This window comes from Copadichromis virginalis, linkage group LG11 (assembly GCF_057382275.1).
Source record: "Copadichromis virginalis isolate Kocher_CV1m ecotype Utaka linkage group LG11, C_Virginalis_male_GT1.1, whole genome shotgun sequence".
In the NCBI taxonomy this organism is placed as follows: domain Eukaryota; kingdom Metazoa; phylum Chordata; class Actinopteri; order Cichliformes; family Cichlidae; genus Copadichromis; species Copadichromis virginalis.
The window spans coordinates 21,828,208-21,840,291 of record NC_140628.1 but is presented as its reverse complement, the minus strand read 5'-3'; the positions used below and the strand labels follow the sequence as shown (position 1 = coordinate 21,840,291).

Below are 12,084 nucleotides of genomic sequence, written 5' to 3'. Positions count from 1 at the left end.
AAGAACTGGTAGTTGACTTCAGAAGGAGGAAGTCCGAGCTGCAGCCTGTCAGCATCAACGGGGAGTGCGTGGAAAGGGTCTCCAGTTTCAAGTTTCTGGGTGTGCACATAGACACAGACCTCCAATGGAGCTCTAACACCTCTGCGGTCTTAAAGAAGGCCCAACAGCGTCTCCACTTTCTGAGAATCCTCAGAAAAATGGACCTGAAGAAGGAGCTGCTGACCGTCTTCTACCGCTGCTCCATTGAAAGTGTGCTGACATATTGCATCGGTGTGTGGTTCTCCAGCTGCACCACAGCACACAGAAAGGCACTCCAGAGGGTCATCAACATGGCCCAAAAAATCATTGGACATCCTCTTCCCTCCCTGAAGGACCTGTACAGCACTCGCTGTCTCAAGAGGGCACGCAGCATCCTACGGGACTGCACACACCCAGGACACCGGGTGTTTAAGCTGCTGCCGTCTGGCAGGAGGTTCAGGCTGCTGAGGTCCCGAACAAATAGACTCAAGGACAGCTTTTACAACAGGGCAATAGCCCTGATCAATGTAAATAGCTGACCTGACTGGATACCTCCCTGGACTTTTTAGGGGGAGGTAACAATGTTTAAAACGATAACAATAATATTTATATTTATAACAAGGTGCAATAATAATTAATGTGCAATAATAACAGTGTGCAATACACATACACTTATTCTTCTTTTTTATACTAAGTTAATATACTGTGTTGTGTTGTTTGTTACGTTGTGATGTGTCATATCGTGTCGTGTTGTGTTATATGTAGTGCCGACGTAGGACAGTTTTTCCAATTTCATTGTACTACTGTACTATGTATGACTGTGCAATGACAATAAAGAGTTATCTTATCTTATCTTATCTTATCTTATCTTAAGGCACATTTTAAATCAGGCAAGTTTTTGTGCTACTTTTTGATCACACCTCCAACAGGTTGGTAGCTTATGAAGTTAATCCTGCCTAAAAATCTGTGGTAATGTTATCCTTTCTACAACCAAAGCTGGTAAGCAACCTGGAAACAAGAAAAATGTGCTCACAACAACTTCCTATTCAAATCAGTTGTATTTATATAATGCCAAAAGCGCTTTGGCGACAGTAGGAAGGAAAAACTCCCTTTTATCAGGAAAAAACATCCTGCAGAACCAGGTTAAGGGAGGGGCAGATATCTGCCACGACCGGTTTGAAAGACCCCATAACAAAAGAGAAAACATGCATTTAAGCAAAACGCTACATTTTCAAGTTCAGAGAGAGAAATAATTACGATGAAAAGTAGAATAAAAAAAAAAGACCTTAAATTACAACAGCCGGAACAGGACTTCATCGCTTACCTGGACAACTTCGTCATCCTCTTCTAGCAGACTCTCCAACACATCTACTGCCATCTAATTTAAAGAGAGACAAACAGATAGTTACCATTTTTAAAAATGTATTAAAATTACAAACAACAATCATACTACACTCATTTTTGTCTGTAGAAATTCATCAGTACTCCCTCTATTCTCAGGTTTGACTGACAAACCAACATGCATAAAGGTAAAGACAATATTGTTGCACACGATCTAGCACATCTTCCAGTCAGCCCAATCAATCAAATGGATCAGAGGGTCTGATAAGCATCGAACAGGTCAGCAACCCATACACAGCACCGTCAATACCAACAAGACAACAGACATGATCGTCAATAGATACACTTACAAGTACTTATCACACAGTCGATAGTCACTTTAGCCACCGTCTACCATTGCCTTTTTTCCCAGCATTTTGTCTTTATTGGAGACGAGCAGCAGGGAAAGACCAGAGCAGTCAATACCATATATTCATAGTAGCCCCCTCCACTCCTTAGGATACACGATAAACCTAAAGACCAACCAAACCCAGAGCCCGTATTCCCCTTCCTCTAAAGCATTTGTCTGATTTCCTCCCTGTAGTGTCCTGTGGAGGCGATGTGAGGTCTCAAAGGGGTTTAATGTTAGGTGACCTTTGTCACAGCACTGTCTGGGTCAGTTTCTGTGGGAAGTTTCCATTACAGAAATCAGACCTTGACTAAAGTAGGCTGGGTGTTTGTTTTGCTCTGTCTCCCTCCTTGTGGAACCTGTGGTTGTGGTATATGTGTGTGCATGTGTTTGTGTGTGAGGCCCCAGGTGATGATATATTGATTTTTGTCTACTTCAGGTTGGAGGCGACTGTTAGCCAATCACCCGTGGCGAAGGGCAAGAATAAAAGACACGCACAGACCTGTGCATTCACACACACACCACTTTACAGTCACACACTACAAAAAAGCCTGCACACAACAATGAGCACAACAAGCAGCACTTGTTTCTTGTTAAGGGAGTCTTATTAGCTGGAGAGCTTCCTAATTCCCCCCCCCTCCTGCTCGTTGGAGTTCTCTGCTCTTTTCATTAAGTCTATGCGGTTCCGGTGGCAATAAAGAGGTCTGTTGGCTGCATAGAGTAAGGGGTGTCAGGTTAATTGAGAGTATCTCATTAAGATTGTGCAAATATGCATGTCAGGGAGTCAGTTGATTGATTGCCAGACCAATTATCAGCTGAAATACCATTGTCCTTAATTAATTAATGACTGATTAAAAATACACAAACAAAAACATCTAATCCCAGCCGATGATGAATGGATTCATGTCCAGCTTCAGAATGATCTACTATCTACTTTCACTGTATCACTACAAAGTGACAGACACACAAGCTGCACGCACGCACGCACGCACACACACACACACACACACACACACACACACACACACACACACACAGTAAATCGAGCCAAGCACTAGATATAAAAGATAGGAGAAAAGATCTGCTTGGGTATTAAACAAGTGATAGAACAGGCAGTTTTGGAGCTACAAAAATAGAACAAGAGATATCTGGGAGCCAGGATAAGTGAGCAATGATAACCATTATATCGTCTCCAACTGCACATCTTCCTAACTACACCGGTCAGCCCAGGGGCGAGTAATTAAAGATTCAGAGATTCTTAGGCCGCTTCATGCTCTAAACAACAAGATTAATATTCCCATGAAGATAAGGAGAAAAAGAGGCTGTACTACGAAGGAGGATGGGGGGGAGGCAGAAAATTGGACGAGAGGTTAAAAAAAAAAAAATCTTAATAAACATTGCAAAAGTGGTTCAAGAAAAACAACAGTGCGCTACAGAGACACACAACCAATAACACATGCAAGACGATACATACATGTTGTCCTCCTTATTTTAAGGACTGTTGAAGGAACCAAAAGAAAAAAAACCCTGCATTCTGTGGAGGAACTCATTTATAATGTCCATCGTGGGCATGTGCACAGTGTGTGTGTGTGTGTGTGTGTGTGTGTGTGTGTGTGTGTGCGCGCACTCATGTATCCATTTCTGCATTTGTGTAATCTTCAGGCAATTTTGTTTAACAGAATCATTTTACTGGAGCGCACAGCAGAGACAGGAGAAAGACAAATCACTTTACAAGCAAGGGCAAGCTATATCTCACACACATGCACGCACACGCACGTAAACAGGGGCATCGAGACTTAAGTAAATAAATCCTGGGGATGTCACTGCTAACTGTACTTGCAAGCAATATAGGAAAGTACAAGCTGTACATTGTGAAATAAATATAAGAACAGAAACATTCAATAAATAAAATACAGCCAAAGAAGAGTGACAATGACAAGGTGCGTAACTACCCATCAGCTTCTGTCACGCCTCAGCTAAGAGACACTTGAATGGCTGTCAGGGGAGGGTACCTGTCTGTCTGTCTGTCTGCTGTGTGGCAAGTGAATCAGTGGTTGTGATGGGTGATCACGGTAATGTTTGTGCGCGTGTTACAGTAGGGAAAACGCTGTCACCACGCTGTTTTTTGATTTTTTAAATCAAGACTATAAAATACATCATTGACTAGCCACTTTATTAGGCACACCTGTTCAAACTGCTAGTTAATGCAAATATCTAATGAGCCAATGATATACATTGAGGCTACAGACTGTGCATCAGAATGGAAAAGAAAGGTGATTTAAGTGACTTGTAATGTTTGGTTGTTGGTGCCAGAAGTATTTTTACAAACTGCTGAACTACTAGGATTTTCCTACACAAATGTGTCTAGGCTACAGACAATGCTCCGATAAAGGAAAATATCCAGTGAGTGGCAGTTCTTTGGGAGAAAATGCCTTGTTGATGAGATATCAGACATCAGAAGAGAATAGTCAAACTGCCTCAAGCTAATAAAAAGACAACAGTAACTCAAACAACCACTTATGACACCCAAAGTATGCAGAAGAGAAACAGAAGGCCAGGCCTGGTGTCTCTCCTGTCAGTTAAGAACAGGAAACGGAAAATGTGCATAGTCTCATCAAAACTGAACAACCCAGGATTGGAAAAAACACAGCCTGGTCTGATGAGAAGATAAGATATGCTAAGATAAGTGGTGGTGTATTGTGTGGGAGATATTTTCTTGATATGCCTTGGGCCCCTGAGCCTCATTTAAATATCATAGCCTACCCAAGTATTGTTAGTGACCATGTAAATTCCTTTATGTGAACAACACGGTGTACCCCAGTGGTTTGTTGAACATGGCAATACATTCAAATGGCCTCCACAGTCAACAGCTCTCAATCCAACAGAGCACCTGTGGGATGGAACAGCAGATTCAGAGATGTCTGGTCTAAAATGTTTGCAGCACCTTGTGCAAACTATGCCATAGAAGAATAAAGCAAAATAAATTATGTATGTAAATAATATATATATATTAACATAATTCCTATAAATCACTGATGCCCCCACTCCCATTCAAAGGTCAACAAACTTGAAGACTGATGTGACTATTTTAATGATATTTCCTACCATATACTACAGAGACCCTCATATTGGAAAAGATGGGCACCATATGATAGTTGGTATTTTTGCTTGATAAACAAACAAGTAAGCAACCAATCATCTCCACACTGATTGCATTAAACTGTTTAGAGTTTATTCTATAAAACATCAGGAAACCTCAGAAAACATGGTCTTCAAACTGCTTGAAAATATCAGATATATTCAGATTAAAGATTTTTAACAGCAGCAAAGTATCCCATATTAAACGCTGGAACCAAACATTAATGAAGACAAATGACAAAAACCAAATGAAAACCTAATTAATTTTCCATCAATCAAACCAATAACAAACCTGTTTAAGCACTGCAAGCGCTCTCACAAATATGGGGATATTTGACAATAAAACCAACACGTTTGTCTCACTTCTCACTTCTTTTGCTTTCAAGCACCCTCGTGCGCTCTTAATCTATTTCCATTCTGGAAATCACAAACAAACTTGGCAGTTATTCAACTAATCAAAAGAGGGAGGAAAAAAAGACTCGCAAAAGCCTTTTTGGTGACTTTTTTCTCCTCTTCTAATTTAAGTGGCACAGATCCATGTTTTGCAGAAACAGTTGACTGAAGAGAAGAGCAGCAATTGTGAAACTGATGTTTTCATGAATTTATTAACACGGTGTGTTTGGTATGTTTTCTATCACATTTTTTAAAGTAAACAAGACAATCGCACAATGGAGCACAAGTACAACCAGCCTATGTCATGGTTTTCATGCTCTTATCCCTTTCTCAGTCAAATTTACTATCACATTCAGCTTTTCATGTGGCAAAGGTTTTTTATTTTTAAAGATTTCCTCCAAAAAAGAACTGAAAGCCACAGTCTTGACAAAATTTTTATTATAAAAGATAACTATGTATTTTAAAAATAAATAAACTGTAATATTTGCACATGCTCTGAGTTTGACATTATTATTGCTGACGCTTTTTAATGACAACCACCTACCCTCATAAGAAACCTTGAGTTTTAAGACGGTGGGGAGACGGGTCTATGACCTAGTAAAGTGCCCAAGAGATGTGACAGTGTCTACCCACTAAAGACAGTTTGTCTTGAAAACATCTTCCCAGTGTTTTTCAGCAAAATCTTTCTCATTTTGATGAGAATTGGTGGAGGGAGATAGAGCATAAGGCAAAGAAAGAACCCGCTCAATTTTGGTGCTGATCTGAATTTGTGGGGTGGAAAATAAGACCAGACAGTGGAGACTTCTGGGGAAGAGTGGAGACTTTGAGTAAACTTCTATTTCCCACCACTATGCACTATAATAACCACACTAACACTGCCTTATAGTGGCCTAGTTAATTTGAATTCAATCCACATAACACAAAAGTACAGACAAAGACCATGAGATGAAGTTTCTGCCAAAGAACATGGTAGTACCGCTACACCTTGTGCCATTCTAAAATTAACATTTATTTACTAGACGTTGCTGTATGCAGTTACAGAAAACAAACAAAGAAAAAAAATTATTTAATATGTTTGGGGTTATTTTTTGGCAAATATATTAATGCAAATTTCAAAGCCTTGGCCCAGCTTTGGGGACCAAACAAATTATTCAATGGGGAGAAAGAGACAATTGGTTATATTCTGGCACCATTTTCGAAAGACAGCCTTCCAACTAATAACTCTACTGGAAGTAAACAACTTTACGCAAAGTTTACAAAGAGCATAAAACTGTGCATAGATCCTTCTAAGTGAGAGATGCTAAATGTGAAAGTGAGAGAATGTGTGTGTGAGTATGTGTGACAGAGAAGTACCGGAAGCAAAGAGCTGAGAGGATCCTATCAAATCCAAGTCCCAAATCCCAGGCTGGGAGAGACAGACAGAAAATTGTTTGCCTTTACTCTACTTTCACCCTTAAATGCAATTGCCAGAAACTCCAAATAGCCCTTCACGTGCGTGTGTGTGTGTGTGTGTGTGTGTGTGTGTGTGTGTGTGTACACATACTTGAGCACATGGCAAAATATTTGACGTTATAAAGCAGTAGGAATGGGTGCGGTTTGTGGTTCGGGTTTCATGACACCAACAGCAGGATGAAGACAAACGACATGTCAGAAACTGTGGACCGAGACGTTGTCATTTTACTGATACACCTGACAGCCCATCTCCCGCACACATGCACCCAAAGATATAACTGCAGCTGAGCTATTTGGGTGTGAGGAGGGGGAAGAGGAGAAAAAAAAGGGGGGGGAAAAGGACACTGTTCTCATTTCCCGTAAGTAATAACCATAAACCACCCAACAAGAGTGACTGAAAATTAATCATTGGATCACAATAGAAAGTAGCTAAACTGCTGTTGGTGTGGCGGTAATCACCGAAAATGACTTCAAGCGTTAATGACAGCGTTAGGAGTTTTAGCACTGAACTGAAGGCAGTGAGCCACTGAAATCAAGGCCATTAATACCAGAAATTCCTGAGTGATTTAGTAGAGAAGTATGCTGTTTCGAGATATGGCCGCAATTCATCAGACCACAGCTTCAATTTTTTTATTTTTTTTTTATTTTACTCTTCCTCCCAATCCCTCCACCCTTGTGTGCCCCCCTTAGCCCTATCCCTTTTTGTAAATACCACTCTTCAATTATTGACACTAAACTCCAGAGGGGATAAAGACCAGGCATGGCCTTCCCACCTTCAGTGCTATTCACCAGAAAGGAAAGCATACAAACACACAGATGTGCGCACACGCAAAAAATGCCAGGCTGCCCTCCCACCACGAAACAAACACAGACCAACAACAACAAGGGAGTGTACGAGCACGACACAGCAAACATTTTACCTCGTACTCCTCTGACTCAATGAGCAGTTTGGCTGTGGTGATGCGAGACTCATACGGAGGGATCTCATTCTGAAGGAGAGAAAGAAAGAAGACAAAAAACAAGGACAATACAACCACCTCTGCAGTAAGTGCTTTCACAGGCATCCACAAACATAGTTCTTCTTTTGTCTGATAATAACACAATCCAATTTCAAGGTACAAAACGTTTTTCAGCTATGTGGCTGTTAATCACAGCCAAAGTGTCAGCAGGCTGTGTTCACATCAACCTGCTCCCGAAGATAAGAGTCATAAGAGTGGTGTCACTGGGATTATTGTATCAAATCATCACACCAAACCCTCTTACATCACTTTTTTTATTATTTGAATCTGCAATTTATTTTGAGCTATTCAAAGCCCATCCAGCTTTGACATTATAGCCATTTTTCCTTTATCAATTTCCACGTTGTACTTTGCTTGTTTATACTTTAAAACCCTTCCTGGTGTTGAATTTATTATTTGCTTTCTCTCTGTGCACTCTAACACAAATACATACAGGTTTGTGAAGTCTGTGCTCCACCTTTCATCTTCTATCATTCCCTCTTTATCTCTTACTTTTTTGTTTTTAATCTGTACAGCTGTCCTTATATTTGCGCATAAAGCATAGCATGCTGTGAAAATCTTGTTAGTTAAAGGGGCTTTATAAATAAACCAGGATCTTACTGGGGCTGGTGGAAGTGAGACAAATACCAGCCCACAGCTACAGCCTACCTGAATGTCTTCCCCTGCACTGGACGAAGCTGCTCTCTGTTTAAGCGCAGGTAGCCACATTCCAACACTCTTCAACAGGTAATCTTTGCCTTCCTGAACACAGAAAAAGAGCATATAAATATAAAAAGCTTTATAAAAAATATGCATTTCATTTCTTATGCAAGGGTTAGGAGTAAGTAAGGAGTAAGGGTTAGTAATTGGAGAATGCACTCTTCACACAAATCAGTTCCTACAGACTAATCCCACTGTATAATTTACTTCCACAGACTAGCTATTGGATTTTCTACAGAAACCAAGAACCCCTGGATTAATTTGGGAACAATTTATTTTTTCTTGTTTCTTAGAAAAAATTAAAAAGAAAAAGAGACTTTGTCACAGGATGTGGAAAGGTGTGAAGTGAGACTGGAACCAGCCTGACCCCTACAGCTTACAGGTAGTATTACAGATCCTTCGCTGCTCAGTTTGGTGATATGAGTGCATGGAGAGTATGGAGAGACAGTACAGAGGTTTGAAAATGCCCATTACATATAGCTTGCAAAAAACAGTGGTAGGTGAACTGAATGTTGTTCGTTGTATCAGCAGTGCATGTTGAGGATGATTGAGGCAGACAGCACTGCCAACAAATACTTCCACGTGGTAATTTAAGGCCATATTTCAATTAGATTACATTTCAAGTAAACAATAAACATGTTTAAATACTTTCAAAAAAGCCTTTGCCTTGAATGCCTTCTATTAACAGTGGTTTAAGATGCTCTTCATTTAGCAATGTCTCCCGCATGCACAAATATACATGTAATGTAAAAATACAGAAAGTTTATTTAGGATATTGTTCTAAACTCACTGTCAAATGTTACACTCAAAAGGTCCTGTGGAATGTTTTCTAAATTTAGTCCAATATGCTTTTCCCTCATCTTTTCACTTTTTAGCAGATGACTGCATGACCTTAATGATCCGCCCAGTAATTAACATTCCTATCGGCATGACCTGTCCATCTGCTGATTAATCGCATACGATTCAATTTGCTCAGAATTATTAACTCAGCAGATTCCCGCTTTAATGTGGTGATAACTCATCTCAAGTGTGTGTGCGAGAGAGAGAGAGAGAGAGAGAGAGAGAGAGAGAGAGAGAGAGAGAGAGAGAGAGAGAGAGGGAGGACTGACCTGGTTTCTCTCTGTACTGAACAGGTAACTGGTCATAAGCTGTAGAGCCTCTGGGTTGTCATGGCGATACTGTAATGCTTTCTCTATGAACTCCCTGCACTTGTCGGCAGCCCCCTCCTCCATGCTACATGCACACACACACACACAGAAAAAGAAAATCTCAAAATATTACCAAAGGCAGGCCTATCAGTGTCAAGTGCATAACTCTGTGTGCTCCAGTACCAGAGGTCTGTTAAGTAAATCTCAGCGATGGAGCAGTAGGCTACACTAACATCCTTCTCTGTGGGGAGTTCGGGGTCCTCATCTGGTGGGGCAGCAGCTCCAGCCAGAGCCTGAATGAATCAAAGGGCAGACTTCTTTAGTTTCTAAAGTTCATATTACTCATTACAAATCAAAAGAGACTGAACGAGACTTATATGAAACAGAATCTAAGACAGGTTTTCTTTTTGATATGATCAGAATAAAAAGGGACACCATCTGAATAAGCCTTTTCCTCTGAAATCATATTAACATGTCACAGCAGGAAGGAAGCAGTAACATCAGAGTTGCAAACTGCGTGAATTAAATTTATCCAATTTACTTTCAGAGTCATTGCTCTGTTCATGTTGACTCATTGTCACAGTTATTGAGTACTGACACACTTATATAGCTAGAAGTGACACTTCTAGCTAATATATTTAAGACATCTGAATGAGAGTAATAAAGAGACCTCACAATGATATTAATAAACATGGTGTCACAAAGTTAAACAACAACAATATTGAATAAGTGAATGTAAAATTGACCATTAATACATGTGCAATTAATACAATGTATCCTAACCTTTTTAACCTTATTCTTCTATTCTATTTTCCTTCCATTTGTTCTAATTTAATGTTAACATTGTAATGCATGGCACATTATTATGTCCTCTAAATGAGAAAACATTTTATCTTTGCTTTTGCAAAAAGCTTAATGAGCAATATTTTCTTTTTTAAATAAATAACTATATTTGAGGGGGAAAAAAGACAGAAGTTGTAAAACTACCATCATCTGACCATTTCCAAAACTACCATTTTACTCTTTCACATTTTCGGTGTAAAATTTGTTTTGTTTCAAAGTTGAGTTCACAGTTCATAGTTTTTAGTGCATTGTAGTGTCGATAAAGTGTTTTGTAAATATCTAAAATTAGTAATACAGGTCTGCAGTAACAGTTAAACAACAGGATGCTTATAGGTTTGACATAAATCTGTCATAACAATGCATGTCACTAAGACATGCATTGTCCAATAGCACCCTCTTGTGAAAATGAAAAAAAATCAGGAGCCTTGAACACAAAGTCATGACATCTAGTTCACTTTCCATAACCAGAGAAACAGAGAGGGGTAGTCCTATGTGTAATCACTTACTGTTGTTGTTCCTTGTTTCTCCAATGTATTCAGTAGGACTTGTATGCCTTTGGTATAGTAGTCCACAGCCTCCCGGCCTGTGTGGATTTGTCCCAGGTACATGTACTTACTGTGGCCAACATCTGGGCTAAGCTCCACAGCACGTAGAAATACGTGAGAGGGGAGTCAAGAAAGCCACAACAATCACTGCATTAGAGTAGAATGAAATTATCACAGCAGTGTAGTGAAATTACAAAATTATGGACACAAGCAGCGAGAAAGGATATTTCTTTAGCTTTCTGTGTGTCTCCTAATTCAGAGGAAACGTGTCCCAGCATGTCTAGAACTTGCAGGTTGGTGGGCTCCACATCCAGGGCTCTTCGACAGAAAAGGCTGGCCATTTCAAAGTCAAAACTGTCCATGCATTCTTCAGTCTGTACACCACAGTACATAAGGAAAGCTCAGTAGCTGATTAGAATTTAAAGAATAAAAGGATATTAAGGCAATGACATATTTGGGTCCTGCCTTTGTTGTGGATATGTAGTAAACATTACCTTCTGTAGGAGTTGCTCTACTGAGTACTTCTCCGCTGTCTTCTTCTTGGCTTTTTCTTGCATTCTTACCTTCATCCTTTCTTGAGGTGATAAACCAACAAATCCTTCATCTGCTGAGATGTCACAAGTGCACGTGTAACAATAGTTCTTATTAGAGCTGCACTCAAAACAAAACATAACAGTTCTTCCTTTCTATAAACGTGTGTACGAATTTGACGTTATACACAGTAAATAAAATGATAAACCAGTGAACTCACCCCTGTTTGGACGGTTATCTTTCCTCTTCGGTTTATTTTTCTTTTTTCCCTTAGCTTGACCACCCATTCTGAAGAAAAACGCGTCGTATATTTCTAAAATCCCTGGTTTCAAACCCCACTTTTCCCAAAGTGAGACTCTAAACACGCGTGGACAGTAAGTTAAAGTTAGCTTAAAGTATACAGTGCACATGCGCCGGATGGTGACTCTATTGCTCCTACGGAGAGGGGTAGCGGCCAAAAAAGCAAAGGTCCTGACTAAAGCTGGTAAAATGAAACGCTGAACGAGGATATTTTATATGCCTGTTGGTATGAGCCCGTTTATTTAAAAAATATTTAATTGAGAAGATTT

The 12,084-nt window shown here is 39.9% G+C and overlaps 1 protein-coding gene across 2 annotated transcripts in view; it reads right to left on the bottom strand.

The window, feature by feature from the left end:
- The window catches only part of LOC146698537 (uncharacterized), a 34,559-nt gene extending 22,565 nt beyond the window's left edge, over positions 1 to 11,994 (bottom strand). The window contains exons 1-9 of one of the 2 annotated variants that reach the window (XM_085473694.1): positions 11,736 to 11,994; positions 11,479 to 11,591; positions 11,212 to 11,358; positions 10,946 to 11,098; positions 9,780 to 9,889; positions 9,558 to 9,681; positions 8,398 to 8,490; positions 7,651 to 7,719; positions 1,343 to 1,396 (exon numbers count right to left, since the gene is read on the bottom strand). In XM_085473694.1, the coding sequence (XP_085329820.1) occupies positions 1,343 to 1,396; positions 7,651 to 7,719; positions 8,398 to 8,490; positions 9,558 to 9,681; positions 9,780 to 9,889; positions 10,946 to 11,098; positions 11,212 to 11,358; positions 11,479 to 11,591; positions 11,736 to 11,925 (1,053 nt within the window). In that variant the 5' untranslated portion in view covers positions 11,926 to 11,994. The remainder of the gene's footprint in view (positions 1 to 1,342; positions 1,397 to 7,650; positions 7,720 to 8,397; positions 8,491 to 9,557; positions 9,682 to 9,779; positions 9,890 to 10,945; positions 11,099 to 11,211; positions 11,359 to 11,478; positions 11,592 to 11,735) is intronic. The other variant, XM_085473695.1, reaches the window with a different exon arrangement.
- Between the last annotated feature and the right edge of the window lie 90 nt (positions 11,995 to 12,084).